Genomic DNA, 23,212 nt, shown 5'->3' with positions numbered 1-23,212 from the left:
GGTCTTAAAGGTCACTGCAAACGGAAGATTCTTGTACAATTGTTAGGATCTATTTTATCTCCTTTTTTATGTAGGGGATCTATTAACTCAAACGTCCATTTACTTAGCAGTGGCTTTGTTTCCCAATTTCTTGAATTATTTTTGTTAGATATGCTATCATATTGTCACTAGAGTGCTTTCATAATTCTACATGAATTTTTTTCCTTATGTTTTTATTTATTGATTTGTTTTTCCTAGTGAGATTAGTGACATTGAACCCACTGCGAAAGCTGGTCAAGCATTCTAGATATTCTACGTTATGTTCACACAAAGATGCATATTTTTTTAAAAAAGTTTTACATTAATATAGCATACAAGGTTTAGAAATAATTCTCTTTTAAGTATATTACATAAATATCCAGCTCTGCGAACGTAGGTGGCCCTCCGGTATCGCACGGTATTGCCCTGAGCCAAAGAGCTTTAAAATATGCTGAAGCAGATTTTGATGTTATATTTCTATTGCAGAACTAGCACTTCTGACTTATGAATGAAAATGCCGTTCGAAATAAGAAATGCTATTCTATTTATTATCTGATGAAACATAAATGAGTAAGAACTGTTGTTTGACACTGATATTTCCGTTGTTTTTGGTTCGTTCATAGCATTTTCCGTCACACTTACTTTTTGGCCAAATGTATGAGTGGCTCGAAAACAAAACTCCCTAGAAATTACACAATCAATATTTGTCCGAACTTTTATTCCCAAGCCGAGAGTGGGAACTGGAAAACTGGTGTATTAAATGGACTGTGATGACGTCTTGTTTTGCAAAAAAAAAAAAAAAAAAAAAAAAAAAAAAAAAAAAAAAAAAAAAAAAAAAAAAAAATTAATTGCTTGTAAGTATCCGTTGTAATAAACAAAACGTTTATTATTTGAGAGAAAATCAAATAATGCATTTTTGTCTGCATTATTATAGTCAAGCGTGGAGTGTAAATGGACAAATCACACTGACCATCGTGAGGTTTAGTTTGCAACAAATTTTAAATACTTGAAAGTAATGAGAGCAATTAAGAAGAAAGTTAGTAAATTATTTGAGGGAAAAGTTTTGTTCGAACCTTCATAGCCAAGCAAAGCATTGGAAATGGACAAATGAGGTATCAAATTGACCATCGTGATGTCTGCCTTTGCAAAAAAAGCATTGCAATGAAATTATTCACGGGTAATTAAGAAAAACTTAGTGATTTGTGGAAAATTTCAAATGTTTCACGAATTGATGCTGCTATCTATGTAAATGTAGTACTAAATAGTTCATTTCTTGAAGGCCTAGGTATTTTGCCCATAAAAAGTTACATCAGTGGGATATTTAAATGTCAGTTTTAAAAAAAATACAGAAAAACGATCAAACGTTTTTTGGCATGATTTGTCTAGAAGTAAGAATCAAAATAGATTAGAAAAACATTTGACACACTTTTGAATGATGCTCGAAATCATATGCAGCGAATGAGGTGCCGGTTTTTAAAGAGGGTACTAGAGGATGTTTGTCTGCTGAATGATGTAGACGGTCCAACTTTATTCACTGTAATCATTTCGAGCATCTTTCAAAGGCGGGCCAAATATTTCTTTGATCTATTTGATTCCTCATTTAAGACAAACCATTTCATGGACTCTTTGAACGTTTCTTTTTTCAAATTTGGTTTAGAAATGTCTTCTTTCGCCCGATAATATGAGTAGACAAAAAAATTTTGTTAAACGGAAAAATTTATGACCTTGAAATAGTCTGTTGCAAGTGTATTTTTGCTTCACGCACCCAGTTATGTTAATATACTGGAGGTCATTCTACTCGTATAAGATCCTTTTATAGTGCACTTATTGCAACTACCTTTGCAATTCTATTGTGAGTAATGGAGATAGAGTTCAGTCTTGGCAATATTGTTGTTCCTCCACACAGCTGCTGTTATTTACGGAAATTTGAGCATATTCAAACGACCATTACAGACGAGGTTAGGTCTGAAGTTGTCTTCGGAATGTGTTAAGGCTTGTTACCTAACCACGTAAAATTTGACCCAACTAAATCTGTTTAAATGTGAATTAGGACAACTTTCGCGACGCTGGACATTCTCCTGTGACTAAACTGATACGATCAACATCTTTTGAGTGAAATTGTTTAGTAGAAGAATTAGTACACACTAATAAACACTGTGCGCAGTATGTTATCTGACTGTAACAAATGACGAATTTCTAATAATAACCCAGAAAGAATTAGAGCGGAAGTACCAAACCAAGCGCACTCGCGGCTACGCCTGGAACGACGTCACAAGGCGGTATGGAGCGCTTAGTCACCATTGTAGTCGTCTGCTCTGGTGAGTTACGAGCCATAAACGAGACGACAAGTATTTAAGACTGGGCGTACGACCGCGAGAGAGCAGCCTGAGTTAGAGCCAGGCGGCGGCATAACTCCATCGGAAATTGGTGCTGTAAATAACGCCCCTCTGGCTATTACTCCAGGCGGAGTCTCGAAGATATCACGCAGTCGACACGCAACGTCCTCAGACACTTTATTACGGCTGACCTAGGTGTTCCCAATCTCAATTCATCCAAATCAGGTGTGCGCCTACAAATTGTGGACTCATTATCGTTAGTACGATTGATAACACGCATGCGTTTATGGTTTTCGCCTACCCTCAGTTCTCGTAATAGACTTGTCACATCGTGCCGTAAATAAAACTATATAAAAGTGGCTGGTTCCTAAATTTCTTTCAACGAAAGTAATATCTGACATTCACGAAGGAAGTGTTACAGGCCCTCTGTCGTTCCTCGTCTACATAAACGATTTAGGAGACAATCTCAGAAGTCCTCTTAGATTGTTTGCAGATGATGCTGTCATTAATCACCTGGTTGCAAAATGATTTACATAAGATATCTGTATGGTGAAAACAGCGCCAGTTCACTATAAATAATGAAAAGTACTGGGTGATCAAAAAGTCAGTATAAATTTGAAAACTGAATAAATCACGGAATAATGTAGATAGGGAGGTACAAATTGACATACATGCTTGGAATGACATGGGGTTTTATTAGAACCAAAAAAATACAAACGTTCAAAAAATGTCCGACAGATGGCGCTTCATCTGATCAGAATAGCAATAATTAGCATAACAAAGTAAGACAAAGCAAAGATGATGTTCTTTACAGGAAATGCTCAATATGTCCACCATCATTCCTCAACAATAGCTGTAGTCGAGGAATAATGTCGTGAACAGCACTGTAAAGCACGTCCGGAGTAATGGTGAGGCATTGGCGTCGGACGTTGTCTTTCAGCATCCCTAGAGATGTCGGTCGATCACGATACACTTGCGACTTCAGGTAACCCCAAAGCCAATAGTCGCACGGACTGAGGTCTGGGGACCTGGGAGGCCAAGCATAACGAAAGTGGCGGCTGAGCACACGATCATCACCAAACGACGCGCGCAAGGGATCTTTCACGCGTCTAGCAATATGCGGTGTTTCTTTGGTTCTAATAAAACCCTATGTCATTCCAAGCATGTGTGTCAATTTTTACCTCTCTATCTACATAATTCCGTGGTTTATTATGTTTTCAAATTTATACTGACTTTTTGATCACCCGGTATGTATCACCCTCATGAGTACTAAAAAGGAATCCGCTAAATTTCACTTACACGACAAATCACACAAATCTAAAGGGTGTCAGTTCGACTAAACACTTGGCGATTACAATTACGATTAATTTAATTTCGAACAATCACATAGATAATTTTGTGGGGAAAGCAAACCGAAAACTGTGATTTATTGCCTGAACACCTAGAAAATGTAACAGGTCTACTGAAGAGACTGCTTACACTAAGTTTGTCCGCTCTCTCCTAGAATACTGCTGTGCGGCGTGCAACCCTCAACAGATAGTATTTACGGAGGACATAGAAAAAAATTAATGGAGGGCAACTCGTTTTGTATTATCGTGAAGTAAGCAAGAGGGTGCAACGGTTATGATACACGAATTGGTGTGGCATTCATTAAAACAAAGGCGTTTTTCACTGCGGCAGGGCCTTCTAATGAAATTTCAGTACCCAACTTTCTCATCAGAGTGTGAAAATATTTTATTGGCGCCCGTCTACAAAGGGAAAAATTATCCCCATAATAAAGTAAGAAAATTCGGAGCTCGCACGAAAATATTTACATATTTTCCCGCGCATTGTGCGAGAGTGGGACGATAGAGAAGTAGCTTACAGGTAGTTCGATGAACCGTCTGATAGGCACTGAATTGTGAATGGCACAGTAATCACGCATCTGTAGAGGTATTTGTAATTGAGTACTTGCCCACGAAGCTCTACAACCAGTATCATAGATAAAATAATTCTCTTTTACCTCCAGAAAAGATCTGCCAAATAAGCAGATAAAAGTTACATACATTGAATCACATTAATCGATAGTCATAGTATGAAATTAATAAAATCAAAAGCATATCAAAAGGATTTCCTACAAGCTAAAAGTACATATGTTCATTGAAATTATGTGAAAACAATGCTTGAATGATAAGTTTTGAAGTACAGTGTTAACGAAAGACATTATTCGGTACGAAAACAGAAAAAGGTGAAGAGACCGCACAATATCTAATACTGATGGAACTATTTCATATTATGATGACACAATATACAGTTCGCTTGTATGCTCTTTAGAAATAACTACTAACATAACTCCAAGTACTGTGCTGTAACTACAAGGGTATCTTGGCATATTGTAAAAATTTTAAAAAGTTATTGTAAATACTAATAATGTGCATAGAAAGCGGAATGGAAATACTTGTGAGAAATTTTATTTTCAGGTGGTAAAGGTGTTTCACAAATGGTAGATGTATTTTCTTTCCCATTTTGTGTATGCAAAGAGAATGTGGTTAAGTCACTTTTTGTAGAGCTGGTGCATTCGCAGTACAGATATGGGTTGATTCCAGTACGGTGGAGGTCCGGCGGAAAACATCCTTGGTTAAGCCTAATGCAGCAAAGAGTTGAGATTAGCCTTCTAGGTTGATGGGTGTCGAGCAGCCAAGGGTTATTGAGGTAACAGGCTGAATACATGCGTAACAACCATCCTTCGCTAGCTTAGAGGCGTTCCAACGTCTGCCCTCTGCAAAACTCGTGCTTACATTTACAGTGAGGTGACGAAAGCCATGTGGTATCTCCTAACATCGTATCGAACCTCCTTTTTCACAGTGTAGTGCAGCAACTTGATGTGACATGGTCTCAACAAGCTGTTGGAAATGCCCTGCCGAAATATAACTGTCCACAATGGCGGAAGTGGTGCCGGTGCAGGATTTTGTGCACGAACTGACCTCTAGATTATGTCCCATAGCTGTTCGATGGGATTCATGTCGTGCACTCTGGGTGGTCGGATCATTCGTTCGAATTGTCCAGAATGTCTTTCAAACCAATCACGAACAATTGTGGTTCACTGTTATGGCGCACTGTCATCTACAAAAATTCCATCGTTGTTTGGGAACATGGCCGGCCGAAGTGGCCGACGGTTCTAGGCGCTGCAGTCTGGAACCGCGAGACCACTACGGTCGCAGGTTCACATCCTGCCTCGGGCATGGATGTGTGTGATGTCCTTAGGTTAGTTCGGTTTAAGTAGTTCTAAGTTCTAGGGGACTAATGACCTCAGAATATGAGTCCCATAGTGCTCAGAGCCATTTGAACCATTTGTTTGGGAACATGAAGTCCATGAATGGCAACAAATGGTCTCCAAGTAACCGAACATATCCATTTCGAGTCAACGATGGATTCAGTTAGATAGAGGCTCCAGTCCAACCATCATCTTGCACAGTGCCTTGTTGACAAGGGGTCTGCACCACACTCGAATACCACGTGTACCGGTATGAAATGAGCGTTTTTTGTGAAAATGAAACACTAATTTTGAATTGAAAGTAAAAACATTTTATTCAAAGTACTGACCATTGCTTTCTGTGTATTTTGACCACCTTTCTGCCAATTTGTGGACATCACGCGTATAGAAATGTTCGTCTTCTGAAGCAAACCAAACAGACACCCAATTTTCGACTTCTTCGTAGAAATCGAAGTGTTCCTCAGCCAACGCGTGTCCCATTGATGAAAACAAATGATAGTCGGAAGGGGCCAAGTCTGGTGAATACGGCGGGTGGGGAAGCAGCTCCCAGCCAAGTGTTTTGATTGTATCCTGAAGCAGTTTTGCTTTGTGTGCAGGTGCATTGTCGTGTAAAAATATTACTTTGCCATGTCTTCTGGCCCATTCTGGTCTTTTTTCGATCAATGGATAGTTCAAATAGATCATTTGTTGTCTGTAGCGATTAGTATTCACAGTTTCACCGGGTTTTAGTAGCTCGTGATACATCACACCTTTCTGATCCCACCAAACACAGAGCATTGTCTTCTTGCCGAATCGATCTGGTTTTGCAGTCGATGTTGATGGTTGTCCCGGATTAACCCATGATTTTTCCCGTTTAGGATTCTTAAAATAAATCCATTTTTCATCGCCAGTAACAATTTGATGCAAAATTGATTTTCTTTCATGTCTTTTGAAGCAAAATTTGACAAATGGTTTTTCGGTTTTCCATCTGTGTTTCATTCAATTCATGTGGTACCCATTTTCCACACTTTTGGATCTTTCCCATAGCTTTCGAACGATCAGAAATTGTTTGTTGTGCAACATTTAGCATTGCTGCCATTTGCTTCTGACTCAAAGTATCATCTTCATCCAATATTGTTTGCAATTCGGCGTCTTCGAACTTTTTTGGTGGTCTTCCACGTTCTTCATTTCTTACATCAAAATCATTATTTCTGAACCATTGAAACCATCTTTTGCATGTTGCTTCTCATGGAGCATGATCACCATTTGCCTCGACAAGCATTCGATGCGACTCTGCAGCACTTTTTTTCAAATGAAAACAAAACATTAATGCTTTCTGCAAATCATAACTTTCTGGTACAAAATTCAATATTGTTAACACGATGAAAACACATGATGTTGTTTGTTCCATGACTTGATGTGGACTAAATACACTCCTGGAAATTGAAATAAGAACACCGTGAATTCATTGTCCCAGGAAGGGGAAACTTTATTGACACATTACTGGGGTCAGATACATCACATGATCACACTGACAGAACCACAGGCACATAGACACAGGCAACAGAGCATGCACAATGTCGGCACTAGTACAGTGTATATCCACCTTTCGCAGCAATGCAGGCTGCTATTCTCCCATGGAGACGATCGTAGAGATTCTGAATGTAGTCCTGTGGAACGGCTTGCCATGCCATTTCCACCTGGCGCCTCAGTTGGACCAGCGTTCGTGCTGGACGTGCAGACCGCGTGAGACGACGCTTCATCCAGTCCCAAACATGCTCAATTGGGGACAGATCCGGAGATCTTGCTGGCCAGGGTAGTTGACTTACACCTTCTAGAGCACGTTGGGTGGCACGGGATACATGCGGACGTGCATTGTCCTGTTGGAACAGCAAGTTCCCTTGCCGGTCTAGGAATGGTAGAACGATGGGTTCGATGACGGTTTGGATGTACCGTGCACTATTCAGTGTCCCCTCGAAGATCACCAGTGGTGTACGGCCAGTGTAGGAGATCGCTCCCCACACCATGATGCCGGGTGTTGGCCCTGTGTGCTTCCGTCGTATGCAGTCCTGATTGTGGCGCTCACCTGCACGGCGCCAAACACGCATACGACCATCATTGGCACCAAGGCAGAAGCGACTCTCATCGCTGAAGACGACACGTCTCCATTCGTCTCTCCATTCACGCCTGTCGCGACACCACTGGAGGCGGGCTGCACGATGTTGGTGCGTGAGCGGAAGACGGCCTAACGGTGTGCGGGACCGTAGCCCAGCTTCATGGAGACGGTTGCGAATGGTCCTCGCCGATACCCCAGGAGCAACAGTGTCCCTAATTTGCTGGGAAGTGGCGGTGCGGTCCCCTACGGCACTGCGTAGGATCCTACGGTCTTGGCGTGCATCCGTGCGTCGCTGCGGTCCGGTCCCAGGTCGACGGGCACGTGCACCTTCCGCCGACCACTGGCGACAACATCGATGTACTGTGGAGACCTCACGCCCCACGTGTTGAGCAATTCGGCGGTACGTCCACCCGGCCTCCCGCATGCCCACTATACGCCCTCGCTCAAAGTCCGTCAACTGCACATACGGTTCACGTCCACGCTGTCGCGGCATGCTACCAGTGTTAAAGACTGCGATGGAGCTCCGTATGCCACGGCAAACTGGCTGACACTGACGGCGGCGGTGCACAAATGCTGCGCAGCTAGCGCCATTCGACGGCCAACACCGCGGTTCCTGGTGTGTCCGCTGTGCCGTGCGTGTGATCATTGCTTGTACAGCCCTCTCGCAGTGTCCGGAGCAAGTATGGTGGGTCTGACACACCGGTGTCAATGTGTTCTTTTTTCCATTTCCAGGAGTGTATCTTTGACAGATGTCATACCAACCAAACAAAAAAAAAAGGCTCGTTCACAACAAATGTTCCCTAACGATACATTTTTATCTTAACGCTCATTTCATACCGGTACACCTGGTATACCATCAGCTCTTACCAACTGAGCCAACGGCCTTGCCACAGTGGTAAAACCGGTTCCCGTCCGATCACCAAATTTACGCGCTGTCTAGCTAGGCTAGAACTTGGATGGGTCACCAACCGGTCTGCCGAGCGCTGTTAGCAAGCGGTGTGCACTCAGCCCTTGTGAGGCAAACTGAGGAGCTACCTGATTGAGAAGTAGAGGCTCCGCTCTCGGAAACTATGGCCGTGAGAGCGGTGTGCTGACCATATGACCCTCGGTATCCGCATCCAGTGACACGTGTGGGCTTAGGACGACACGGCGGCCGGTCGGTAGCGTTGGGCCTTCACAGCCTGTTCTGGAGGAGTTTTTTTTCTGACCAACCGAAATAGGGACTCATATTACCAGGTCACGGCTTTCCAGTTGTCTAGGGTACAACCGATATAGTCACGAGGTCAGGAGAGGCGCTGCATGCGATGTCGTGCCGTTAGCAAAGGCAGTCGCGTCGGTCGTCTGCTGCCGTATCCCATCAACGCGAACTTCCACAGCACTGTCCTAAGGGATACGTTCGTCGTACGTCCCACGTTGATTTCTGCTATTACTTTATGCAGTGTTGCTTATCCTTTAGCACTGACAACTCTACAAAAATGCAGCTGCTCTAAGTCGTTAAGTGAAGGCTGTCGGCCTCTACGTGGTCCGTGGTGAGAGGTAATGCTTGAACTTTGGTACTCGCGGCACACTCTTAACACTGCGGACCTCGTAGTGCTGAATTTCCTGACGACTTCCGAAACGTAATGTCCCATGCGTCTAGCTCCAGCTACCATTCAGCGTTCGAAGTCTGTTAATTCCCGTCGTGCGGTGATACTCAAGTCGGACGTCTTTCATCCTCAAACACCTGAATAGAAATGACAGTTCCGCCAATGCACTGCCCTTTTAGATCTGGTGTACGCGATGCTGCCAATTTATGTACACTACTGGCCATTAAAATTGCTACACCAAGAAGAAATGCTGATGATAAACGGGTATTCATTGGACAAATATATTATACTAGAACTGACATGTGATTATATTTTCATGAAATTTGGCTACATACATCCTGAGAAATCAGTACCCAGAACAACCACCTCTGGCCGTAATAACGGCCTTGATACGTCTGGGCATTGAGTCAAACAGAGCTTGGATGGAGTGTACAGGTACAGATGTCCATACAGCTTCAACACGATACCACAGATCATCAAGAGTAGTGACTGGCGTATCGTGACGAGCCAGTGGCTTTGCCACCATTGACCATACGTTTTCAATTGGTGAGAGATCTGGAGAATGTGCTGGCCAGAACAACAGTCGAACATTTTCTGTATCCAGAAAGGCCCGTACAGGACCTGCAATATGCAGTCGTGCATTATCCTGCTGAAATGTTGGGTTTCACAGGGATCGAATGAAGGGTAGAGCCACGGGTCGTAACACATCTGAAATGTAACGGCCACTGTTCAAAGTGCCGTCAATGCGAACAAGAGGTGACCGAGACGTGTAACCAATGGCACCCCATACCATCACGCCGGGATACGCCAGTATGGCGATGACGAATAGACGCTTCCAATGTGCGTTCACTGCGATGTCGCCAAACATGGATGCGACCATCACGATTATGTAAACAGAACCTGGATTCATCCGAAAAAATGATGTTTTGCCATTCGTGCACCCAGGTTCGTCGTTGAGTACACCATCGCAAGCGCTCCTGTCTGTGAATCAGCGTCAATGGTAACCGCACCCATGGTCTCCGAGCTGATAGTCCATGCTGCTGCAAACGTCGTCGAACTGTTCGTGCAGATGGTTGTTGTCTTGCAAACGTTCCCATCTGTTGACTCAGGGATCGAGACGTGGCTGCACGATCCGTTACAGCCATGGGGATAAGATGCCTGCCATCTCGACTGCTAGTGATACGAGGCTGTTGGGATCCAGAATGGCGTTCCGTATTACCCTCCTGAATCCACCGATTCCATATTCTGCTAACAGTCATTGGATCTCGACCAACGCGAGCAGCAATGTTACGGTACGATAAACCGCAATCGCGGTAGGATACAATCAAACCTTTATCAAAGTCGGAAACGTGATGGTACGCGTTTCTCCTCCTACACGAGGCATCGCAACAACGTTCCACCATGCAACGCCGGTCAACTGCTGTTTGTGTATGAGAAATCGGCTGGAAACTTTCCTCATGTCAGTACGTTGTAGGAGTCGCCACCGGCGCCAACCTTGTGTGAATGCTCTGAAAAGCTAATCATTTGCACATCACATCATCTTTCTCCCGTCGGTTAAATTTCGCGTCTGTATCACGTAATCTTCGTGGTGTAGCAATTTTAATGGCCAGTAGTGTATATAGGCATATCGTTATCTCATGATGTTCATCACCTCAGTGTACACTAATTGTGTATTACGTCATGCGATTAGGTACCCTGGTTGTTATTTAGATGCCATATGATATAAGCTCACCAGACGAAATACTGGCTAATCCCAGAAAAGAGCACGCTAATCACTTACGATCGCTTCTGTAGAACTTGTACTGCGGGGTTGATTAATTAAATTTATTGTCCAGCTCAAAATTAATGAGGTTGTACTCACATACTCGTCCTGCACCTTTAATCAACCATGCATCAAGCAGAATCAAGAAAACTGAATAAACATCATTCTATGACATTAAATATATTTGTTATTACATTCGCACTTCTCAGATGCCTGCACCTGGCATTTCCGCCCATAACATAATTTTCATGACGTACTTTCTAGAATTTCTCGCATAGAAACAGCTATTGATCACATACCGGTACTTCAAACGCATTAATTTATCTGAACTTGCAAGTGAGGCGCAAAAATAGATTGGGTGAAGTCTTCCATTCCTTTCTCGGACATAAACGTAAAACTTTATCTGTTTAGTAGCATACCTATTCAACTGTAAGACACCGGTAAAGTAAGAAGATAATCTGTACCTTGGCTAACTGAAGAACTAAATCTGCCCATGTATCTCAGAGACACTGGAAATTATGCATACAAACAAAGCACTCCAATCTTGAAAATCATATGACTTAAAACCACAAGCACAATAGAATCAGACAAGCTGTAAGGAAAGCAAAACTGAGGCATGGCCACACATTAACCGACAACAGAAACACTTTTGTCTTTTCGAAAAATCTGCGTGGGTTTGGTATAGGCAAAGTAAAAGCTCAAGCTGATCCCATCGTACCAGCCGAAGAACTGAACCGGTACTTCACATTACCTGTAACTACAACTGAACCTGAAAAGAAACAGAGACTCATGGATTGATTACTTCATGGGAACATACGACTGTAGCCACGAAAAATTCCATTTAAAGAACGTTACTTGCAACACCGCCACTACAGCTGGTAGTTGATGGTTGCGGGCACAACATCGCTTTTACAGTATTCTAATCAAGCGAGTTCATAGATGTTGGGATCGTGCATACGACTGTATTCACCTCTTTAGCGTCAGTTAAGACATGAAGATGGTATACTGAGTCACCGAAACGGTTGTAAAATACACTACTGGCCATTAAAATTGCTACACCAAGAAGAAATGCAGACGATAAACGGGTATTCATTGGACAAATATATTATACTAGAACTGACACGTGATTACATTTTCACTCAATTTGGGTGCATAGATCCTGAGAAATCAGTACCCAGAACAACCACCTCTGGCCGTAATAACGGCCTTGAATCGCCTGGGCACTGACTCAAACAGAGCTTGGATGGCGTGTACAAGTACAGCTGCCCATGCAGCTTCAACACGATACCACAGTTCATTAAGAATAGTGTCTGCCGTATTGTGACGAGCCAGTTGCTCGGCCACTATTGACCAGACGTTTTCAATTGGTGAGAGATCGGGAGAATGTGCTGGCCACGGCAGCAGTCGAACATTTTCTGTATCCAGAAAGGCCCGTACAGGACCTACAACATGTGGTCGTACATTCTCCTGCTGAAATGTAGGGTTTCTCAGGTATCAAATGAAGGCTGGAGCCACGGGTCGTAACACATCTGAAATGTAACGTCCACTGTTCAAAGTGCCGTCAATGTGAACAAGAGGTGACCAGGATGTGTAACGCCGAGACATACGCCAGTATGGCGATGACGAATACACGCTTCCCATGTGCGTTCACCGCGATGTCGCCAAACACGGATGCGACCATCATGATGCTGGATTCATCCGAAAAAATGACGTTTTGCCATTCGTGCAACCAGGTTCGTCGTTGAGTACATCATCGCAGGCGCTCCTGTCTGTGATGCAGCGTCAACGGTAACCGCAGCCATGGTCTCCGAGCTGATAGTCCTGCTGCTGCAAACGTCGTCGAACTGTTCGTGCAGATGGTTGTTGTCTTGCAAACGTCCCCATCTGTTGACTCAGGGATCGAGACGTGGCTGCACGATTCGTTACAGCCATGCGGATAAGATGCCTGTCATCTCGACTGCCAGTGATACGAGGCCGTTGAGATCCAGCACGGCGTTCCGTATTACCCTCCAGAACCCACCGATTCCATATTCTGCTATCAGTCATTGGATCTCGACCAACGCGAGCAGCAATGTCGCGGTACGATAAACCGCAATCGCGATATGCTACAATCCGACCTTTATCAAATTCGGAAACGTGATGGTACGCATTTCTCCTCCTGACACGAGGCATCAGAACAACGTTTCACAAGGAAACGCCGGTCAACTACTGTTTGTGTATGAGAAATCGGTTGGAAACTTTCCTCATGTCAGCACGTTGTAGGTGTCGCCACCGGCGCCAACCTTGTGTGAATGCTCTGAAAAGCTAATAATTTGCATATCACAGCGTCTTCTTCCTGTCGGTTAAATTTCGCGTAGCACGTCATCTTCGTGGTGTAGCAATTTTAATAGCCAGTAGTGTAAGAAAATAACATCAACGACGGTTGCATGTGTTTCGTTTTACTACGTAGATGAACGGCTGAAGTCTTGCAGACCATAAATTACGAGGATGGACATACAAATACTTCAACTTTGGTGCACGTTTACAGTTACCATGCAGTTTCACTCCCACGCTGTGATGTACTTACGAGGGGCGCTCAATAAGAAATGCAACACTTTTTTTCTCGGTCAGATTCGGTTGATAAAATGTACAATTTGTTGTAGGAAACCGTGGAATATTCCCTCTTCAGCTCCTATGCCCCTATAGTTTCATGAAGTTCCGGTATGTGGCGGTGTCATAAATAACCTTCAAAATAGGGTCTGTAACGGAGGTTCGTTCCAAGCAGACAACTGACACAGAGTTTCTTTTGGCGGAAGACCAGAGCATAGCAGATATTCATAGGTGCTTGCGTAGTGCCTACGGAGAAAGACAGTGAACAAAAGCACGGTGAGTCGTTGGGCGAGGCGTCTGTCATCAGCTCAATAATATCCCGCGAACCTGTCCGATCTCACTGGCCAGCCGCACAGCTGTGACTCTTGCAGTGTTGTAAAGTGCGGACACTCTCATTCGAGGTGATCTACGGATCAAACTCAGACACCTCGCTTCCTCTATTGTACGTCTCTATTAGTAGTGCTTACACACGCGTCCACCAGTTGGGACCGAGCGAGGTGGCGCAGTGTGTAGCACACTGGACTCACATTCGGGAGGACGATGGTTCAATCCCGCGTCCATCCCGATTTAGGTTTTCCGTGATTTCCCTAAATGTCTCCAGGCATATGCCAGGATAGTTCCTTTGAAAGGGCACGGCCGACTTCCTTCCCGTCCTTCCGTAACCCGATGAAACCGATGACCTCGCTGTCTGGTCTCCTCTCCCCAAAACAACAACCAACCACCAGTTGGGCTACTCAAAAGTGTGTGCCTGGAAGGTTCCTCGCCGCCTAACAGAAGACCACAACAGCAACGAAGGACCGTTTGTGCGGAATTGCTTCAGCGTTACGAGGCTGAACGTGATAATCTTTTGTCGAACAGCGTCACTGGCGATGAAACAAGGGTTCATCACTTCGAACCGGAAGCAATACAGCAATCAGTGGAATGTAGCCACCCCGGTGAAGGATGCTCTCTGCGGGTAGCAACATGTGGATGATGGGGAAGTTATTGGTGCAGCGAGACGTTGTCTCTGACGTCGACTCTTAGAGTAGTGCGATGCAGGCACACAGGCCCTCTCAGTACGATGGCGTAAGGCTTTCGCACTGAAGGGACATTATGTTGCAAAGTACGGTTTTGTAGTCAAAAGAGCGGGGAATAATATGATGCAGTGGAATCATGAATAAAACTAACCTGCTTTCAGAAAAGAAACGTGTTGCATTGCTTATTGAACGCCCCTCGCACTATCCGTACTAAAGAAAAACTGTCTCTGCAAGGCACTGTGAACAGGTACAGTCCTCTGACAATGCATTACGCCGGTAGCTGTGGCCGCGCGGTTCTAGGCGCTTCAGTCTGGAACCTCACGACTGTTACGGTAGCAGGTTCCTGCGTGGATGTGTGTGATGTCCTTAGGTTAGTTAGGTTTAAGTAGTTCTAAGTTCTAGGGGACTGATGGCCTTAGATGTTAAGTCCCATAGTGCTCAGAGGCATTTGAACCAATGCACTACTTTTGTTGCGCAATGATAGTAACGTGGGACGATATGCATAACTTTCTTTCTGAATCCCGTATGTAGATGTTCCATTCTGCTCATTTTTTTATAGAAATGGAAAAAAAATTCAATTTCTCTGTGAAATAAAGATATTGTTTGCATTTAGTGCACTGCGCAAATGTGCATGCAGAAAACCCACATCAGAAACGGCCTTTCTGTCTTTCATTCCTCATATCAGCTAGATGCAGGCATTGAACATCCAAGTTGTTGGTGATGGCACATGCTTTGGTTTTCTAAGCTGTTTCCTCATTGGAAATTTTGGCAATTTGTGGTAAGTTCCTATGGGACCAAACTGCTGAGGTCATCCGTTCCATATGCTTACACACTACTTAATCTAACTTAAACACGTTTATTTTTTATTAAAAATGAAATTCCTTCAGCTGCACTTAAGATTTTTTATTTACTTCGCTACTAGTTTCGACGTTGCGTCAACGCCATCTTCAGGCCCATACACTTTCGATGAAATCAATTGTGTGTGGCTCAGCGTAGAAGTTCTAGTTACTGCCCGCCATCCATGTGGAGCAAATGTTGATCTCACCGAGGACTTCTAGACTGAGCCACACACAACTTATTTCATCAGAAGTGTAGGGGCCTGAAGACGGCATTAACGCAACGTCGAAACTTGCAGCGAAGTAAATAAGAAATCTTAAGTACAGCTGGAGGAAATTCATTTTTAATAAAAATTATACCAGCTTTGTCCCACCTTCTTGCAGTTTAAATATGGATGTACGAAGATTAAACAGATTTACGCTACGGACAACACACACACCCGTGCCTAAGGGAGGACTCGAACGTCCGGCGGGGGTAGCCGCGCCAACCGGGGCAAGGTACCTCAGACCGAAGGGCTACCAAGAGCGGCCATTGGAAATGCACCATTTTTGTCATCTTATTGACTCTTCTTCACTTTCTTCTTATGAATGTAAAAGCATAGATCGTTGCCTGTGCTCACCATATTGTTGTGAGGAAATAAACAATCACTTATTCCACCGCGCAGGGTATATTAGCGTATCACTACTTATCAGCCGGCCGGTGTGGCCGAGCGGTTCTAGGCGCTGCAGTCTGGAACCGCGCGACCGCTACGATCGCAGGTTCGAATCCTGCCTCGGGCATGGATGTGTGTGATGTCCTTAGGTTAGTTAGGTTTAAGTAGTTCTAAGTTCTAGGGGACTGATGACCTCAGATGTTAAGTCCCATAGTGCTCAGAGCCATTTGAATTATTTTTGAACTACTTATCTAAACACATTCTAGTTCAAAATAGCTAAAAACAAACAGAGGTTACCTTTATTTCTCGAGGTCATGCTAACGCTGCGATAAACAACTTTCTTCAAACAGATCCTGAAAGTTACTGGAAACCAGCAGAAACGAAAAAGGTATGAACAGAAATCACAGGGTGAAAAAATATGTTATACTTGAATGTTTTGGCATTTATTAATAAATTTAATGAATAAAACAAACAAAAAACTTAAATGATATTATAAAGAGTAGAAAGAAATACAGTCATTACGGAAACATCACATATCATCGCATAGAATTGAACTTCAATGCTAACAAGTCAACCAAACAAAACTGTTCTCCGCGTGTCATCTTCTGCTTGATGTTGTCAGAGTTAACGAGTCACATTTGCTAACATGACCATTGCTTCAAAACAGACATACTGCATTAGACATTTTTACGAAAACATGAAATATCAGAACTAAAGGGAGACGTGGTTTATTCGAGTGAAACGTAGATCCACAGACACCACACAGTGAATAATATGTCGTCACGGTGACAGTGTGTGAGGAGTACTGTGAAACAAAACTGTTAGTCAATATCTGGTTGTTACGTTACGCCGACTATTGGCTCAAAAACGGTTCAATTAGCTCTGAGCACTATGGGACTTAACTTCTGACGTCATCAGTCCCCTAGAACTTAGAACTACTTAAACCTAACTACACTAAAGACATCACACACATCCATGCCCGAGGCAGGATTCGAACTTGCGACCGTAGCGGTCGCGCGGTTCCAGACTGTAGCACCTAGAACCGCTCGGTCAACCCGGCCGGCTGACAATTGGCATATGGATCCGTAGCGTGTGACAGCGCGCTAGCTGTAAGAGCACTGGAGGGTACACTGCCATCGCCTGCCCTGCCTGTTTCTTCAGCGTAAAAACGACAGTTTTGTCACCCTGGCCAGGTTTTCAGTTTCGCTTTAACATATAATACCAAACCCACTTCCAACTGCGCATAGCGTATTTTTTTTTTTCTAAAAAGTCTGTTAGCCTGCGACTGAGCCGCACCTGAATGTCAGCATACTGTGAGTCAGCAGCCGGCCTCGCCCTGTCTCCCAGGTGACACACAGCACAACCGCTCCTCACTGTCGCTTCGAGAGGACACGCCTGGGCGGGTCGACTTGGGGAGGGCGCCATTACCGCTATTACGTAATTATACGTCCGTCCGCATACCAACAACAGGTTCCCTCTTGAAGCACGTAACTCCCCACTCCCACCCGTCACACACTAGAGCAGTTAGAATAACAGTCAACGTGTTGACTTCCGAGGGCGTCGCTTGCATATGCAGAGCGCTGCCTCTTCCCTTTACCACACTGAGTCTTCAGAAATTCGTTCCCTTTGGAAGATCGTTATACGGTTGCATCTTTCAGTCATAGCAGGAACGGCGAAACGGAAGATGTTGAGATTATGGGTTGCAGGACAGAAAAAACAGCCAAAATCACTGAGTACTGGAAAGCCATTTGGACCGTATGAAATACCCGTGAGTTTCTGCAGAGATTACGCGAAGCAACTCGCAGTCCTTCTAGCATTAGTTCACCGCAATTCGGTGGAGTTTTGGATGATACTTTGCGACTGGAAGAAAGTGCAAGTCATGCCCGTTTTCAAGGAAGAGTCGTACGACAGTTACCAATACCTCTGACATCATTCTGTTAGAGAATATTTCGGGCTCACGTATTATGACGCTTTTGGAGAACGAAAATCTTCTGTACAAAAATCGATATGAATTCCGCGAAACTCGGCTCGCTCTACTCGTCGATGAATCCAGAGCATCAAAGACATCGGCGTCCAGGTTGATGACGCGTTCCTTGACTTCAGGAAGGCACCTGGTCCGTCACGTCGTTTAGTGAATAAAATACGAGCATTCTACATTTGTGACAAGATTCTGGACTTCCTTGCACACGAAACAGAACATGAAACTACCTGGCAGATTAAAACTGTGTGCCCGACCGAGACTCGAACTCGGGACCTTTGCCTTTCGCGGGCAAGCGCTCTACCATCTGAGCTACCGAAGCACGACTCACGCCCGGTCCCACAGCTTCACTTCTGCCAGTATCTCGTCTCCTACCTTCCAAACTTTACAGAAGCTTGTGAAGCTGTGGGACCGGGCGTGAGTCGTGCTTCGGTAGCTCAGATGGTAGAGCACTTGCCCGCGAAAGACAAAGGTCCCGAGTTCGAGTCTCGGTCGGGCACACAGTTTTAATCTGCCAGGAAGTTTCATATCAGCGCACACTCCGCTGCAGAGTGAAAATCTCATTCTGGAAACATCCGCCAGGCTGTGGCTAAGCCATGCCTCCGCAATATCATTTCTTTCAGGAGTGCTAGTTCTGCAAGGTTCGCAGGAGAGCTTCTGTAAAGTTTGGAACGTAGGAAACGAGATACTGACAGAAGTGAAGCTGTGGGACCGGGCGTGAGTCGTGCTTCGGTAGCTCAGATGGTAGAGCGCTTGCCCGCGAAAGGCAAAGGTCCCGAGTTCAAGTCTCGGTCGAGCACATAGTTTTAATCTGTCAGGAAGTTTCATATCAGCGCACACTCCGCTGCAGAGTGAAAATCTCATTCTGGAAACCGAACATGTCACTATTAACAGAATTATATCGACAGACATGCTAATTTCAGTAGCATTAGACAGTTATTGTTTGCAGCACATACGAGAGTTGGAACTTTAATAGTAGCAACTATTTATTTACAACTTCTACAAAATAGATAGTGTTTCAAAGTTTTACTGACCTTCAAAATAGTCACCAGCACTGTGTATAACCCGTTGCCAGCGATTTGGAAGTCGTGTGACACTCTTAGCAGTGCCGGCCGTTGTGGCGGAGCGGTTCTATGCGCTTCAGTCTGGAACCGCGCGACCGCTACAGTCGCAGGTCGAATCCTGCCTCGGGCATGGATGTGTGTGCTGTCCTTAGGTTAGTTAGGTTTAAGTAGCTCTAGGTGTTATGGGACTGATGACCTCAGATGTTAAGTCCCATAGTGCTCAGAGCCACTCTTAGCAGTGCCAGTTGTGTTGACAGTTCGAGCGGAGCGGTCTATTGCCCGACGAATCCGTAGCAGTTCTGAAACGAATGCCGTGAAGTGTTTCCTTCAGTTTAGAAATCGATTTGAACTTACGAGGGCTTAAGTCAGGGGGGTGCAGTGGGTGGTATAGCACTTAGCAGCCCCAGCAGTCAAACAAATCAGTAACAATTTGCACTGTACGTGCTTGGGTATTGTCCTGCAAATTGATTGAGCTGCTTGGCGTTTATGTACATCTCTGGATGACATTCACTTTGTTTTCTTAAAAAATATAATTTAATGTCACTCGGTTGATCACCAACTATTCTAAGATGCAAAACATGTATGCACCATACGCCATTAGCACCCCTGACTTGCACAAATAATTTGATTATGTTCTTCATACTGATCAGGAACTTTGCCCGTGTAATCTTCCACGTGCTGCTCTTGTTGCAGGCGCTGAATTCCGTGGAGCCGCAGGACGACTTCCTCGTGAGTGGTTCGGCGCGGCGCCTGGAGATGGCAGCACAACTCATAACAACCTGCTGATGATATCGCCGCCATTAACCATCTCGCCACAAACTTATTGCAGTACTAACGCTTACTTACCGCATGATGGTTTGCTTCTATCGCTCTTACTTCAGCTGTCTTTTTGTTTCTATAAGCACGATCTACCTAAAAACTATCCGATTTTGACCACTCCGCTCACTCACTAGATGTTGCCTAAATCGTTTGATTGAAGATTGCAAGAGTAATCTACACTACTGGCCATTAAAATTGCTACACCACGAAGCTGACGGGCTAAAGACGCGAAATTTAACCGACAGGAAGAAGATGCTGTGATACGCAAATGATTAGCTTTTCAGAGCATTCACACAAGGTTGGTGCCGGTGGCGACACCTACAACGTGCTGACACGAGGAAAGTTTCCAACCGATTTCTCATACACAAACAGTAGTTGACCGGCGTTCCTGCTGAAACGTTGTTGTCATGCCTCGTGTCAGGAGGAGAAATGCGTACCATCACGTTTCCGACTTTGATAAAGGTCGGATTGTAGCCTATCGCGATTGCGGTTTATCGTACCGCTACATTGTTGCTCTCGTTGGTCGAGATCCAATGACTCTTAGCAGAATATGGATCCGGGGTGTTCATGAGGGTCATACGGAATGCGTTGCTGGATCCCAACGGTCTCGTATCACTAGCAGTCGAGATGACAGGCATCTTATCAGCATCGCTGTAACGGATCGTGCTGCCACGTCTCGATCCCTGAGTCAACAGATGGGGACGTTTGCAAGACAACAACCATCTGCACGAACAGTTCGACGACGCTTGCAGCAGTGTGGACTATCAGCTCGGAGACCATGGCTGCAGTCACCCTTGACGCTGCATCACAGACAGGAACGCCTGCGGTGGTGTACTCAACGACGAACATGGGTGCACGAATGGATGAATCCAGGTTCTGTTTACAGCATCATGATGGTCGCATCCGTGTTTGGCGACATCGCGGTGAACGCAATTGGAAGCGTCTATTCGTCATCGGCATACTGGCGTATCACCCGGTGTGATGGTATGGGGTGCCACTGGTTACACGTCTCTGCCACTTCTTGTTCGCAATGACGGCACTTTGAACAGTGGACGTTACATTTCAGATGTGTTGCGAAACCCTACATTTCAGCAGTATAATGCACGACCGCATGTTGCAGGTCCTCTACGAGCCTTTCTGCATACAGAAAATGTTCGACTGCTGCCCTGGCCAGATGCTGCATTCTCCAGATCTCTCACCAACTGAAAACGTCTGGTCAATGGTGGCCGAGCAACTGGCTTGTCACAATACGCCAGTGACTACTCTTGATAAACTGTGGTATCGTGTTGAAGCTGCATGGGCCGCTGTACCTGTACACGCCATCCAAGCTCTGTTGGATTCAATGCCCAAGTTCATCAAGGCCGTTCTTACGCCCAGAGATGGTTGTTCTGGGTACTGATTTCTGAGGATCTATGCACCCAAATTGCGTGAAAATGTAATCACTTGTCAGTTCTAGTATAATGTATTTGTCCAATGACTACCCGTTTATCATCTGCATTTCTTCTTGGTGTAGCAAATTTAATGGTCCGTAGTGTAGTATGTGTACCTGCCAGAAGGATGTGCAGCGGCTGAGATATTAGGCTGTTATCGTGGAGGAGAGGTGATTAAATCGTGTTTTAGCCGATAGGCTTCAAGATTTTTTCCTTTCTTTACCTCTCTGTCTCTCTATCTGTCTCTGTCTTTAATTTCAATTTATTGGCTTTCGGTTCGCACCCATTCAGCCATCTCAATAACGGAAAGATGATGTGACAGTGTTTTGGAGAAGATTTTTTCGTCATTCACGACAATACGAAAGTAAGAACAACGCAGCACCCAGTCCCCGAACGGAGAAAATATCCGACCAGCTAGGGATCCGAACTAAGGACTCTTCGGTCAGGAACCTGCCATGCTGAACCCGCAGCCACCGAGGAGGACTGGCTTCAGAACTTCACTGTTTCCCCCAAATACCTGAATTGAATGCTAGGACTGTTCCTGCGACAAGTCGCAATTTATTTCCGTCTCATTCGTTATTAAATTGCTTTAACTCCCAGTCGCAAATGAAGTCGGGATCTCTCGAGACGCTGAATTCCAATAATGCAGCCGAGCGAGATGCGCAAGTGGTTACCACACTGGACTCGACTCCGGGGGGACCACGGCTCAAGTCCGCTCTGGTCATCCAGATTTAGGTTTCCCAACCGCTTCAGGCAAATGCCGGGATGATTCCTTTGAAAATTGTACGACCGATTTCCTTCCACATCTTTTCGTTATCCGAACTTTTTTTCCGTCTCTAATGACTGTGCTGTTGGGCGGGACGTTAAACTCTAATATTTCCTCTTCAAACGCTCCTTTCAATAATACGTGAAGGCTACAAGTGCACCGCATATCCGATTGAATGGCTACGTCAGCACAATGACAGAACACGAACAGCCTGATCTTACAAATGCTTACCTGCGAAAAAACTGGGATGAGTTCCTCCAGGAACTGTTAAACATTATAACAATATATTTACTTTTGTGCGTTAACATACAGCTATAATTGGCGGTGGAAATATATTTGCAGAGAAAAGCACATAATGATATATATTGTATTTTAGGCCAATAGACATAACTAGTTATTGTAGTGGTTTTGAATACCTTTACTGGTCAGGGCTAAATGACTATTAAAAATATAATTGTTTTTGGATAACTCAACATGAATTTCCTAAGGGACCAGAGTTTATCATGCATTTACTAGTAGAGTAAGGTGCGGAGAAACTATTTCGCCATATGCAACTTCCGTCCGATTTCGACGAAACAATTTGTGACTGTGAACCATCAAAATTTGCAGAAACATAAAAGAAAATTAAATATGTATGGTCATGAAGTAGTTAGACATAGGTTCTATACTAAATAATTAGTCCATACATAAGTTCCATTTAACTTTGAATTTATGGTAGTCGACATACAACGAACTTACATCTTTTAACATTTCCAGATACACGTCGTACAGTATAGCTTCTCACATGAATCTGCTGCTATGCAGTATGGCACTTTCACATTACACTAAAATAATATTTTTAAACAATAATAATACGGTGGCATGACATGCGTGTCCGACACAAATTACGAGAGATAGAAGAATGAGTAACTGTCCATCGAGAATATCTCGTACATCAAAAGAATGTGTAAAAATGATTTTCTTTTGTCCCCCTTCCGCGCAGCGGCTTTCAAAGTCAATAGTTTACTGTAT

The 23,212-nt window shown here is 44.4% G+C and overlaps 1 protein-coding gene across 1 annotated transcript in view; it reads left to right on the top strand.

Moving 5' to 3' along the window:
- Positions 1-23,212, top strand: part of LOC126176514 (collagen alpha-1(IX) chain-like) — a 341,330-nt gene that overhangs the window by 152,383 nt on the left and 165,735 nt on the right. Inside the window, exon 5 of the mRNA XM_049923671.1 lies at positions 19,880-19,915. Coding sequence (XP_049779628.1) covers positions 19,880-19,915 — 36 coding nt within the window. The remainder of the gene's footprint in view (positions 1-19,879; positions 19,916-23,212) is intronic.

Source organism: Schistocerca cancellata, chromosome 3 (genome assembly GCF_023864275.1).
Source record: "Schistocerca cancellata isolate TAMUIC-IGC-003103 chromosome 3, iqSchCanc2.1, whole genome shotgun sequence".
NCBI classification, from domain to species: domain Eukaryota; kingdom Metazoa; phylum Arthropoda; class Insecta; order Orthoptera; family Acrididae; genus Schistocerca; species Schistocerca cancellata.
Note: the sequence above shows the minus strand (reverse complement) of the source record. Positions and strands in the feature narration are given on the sequence as shown.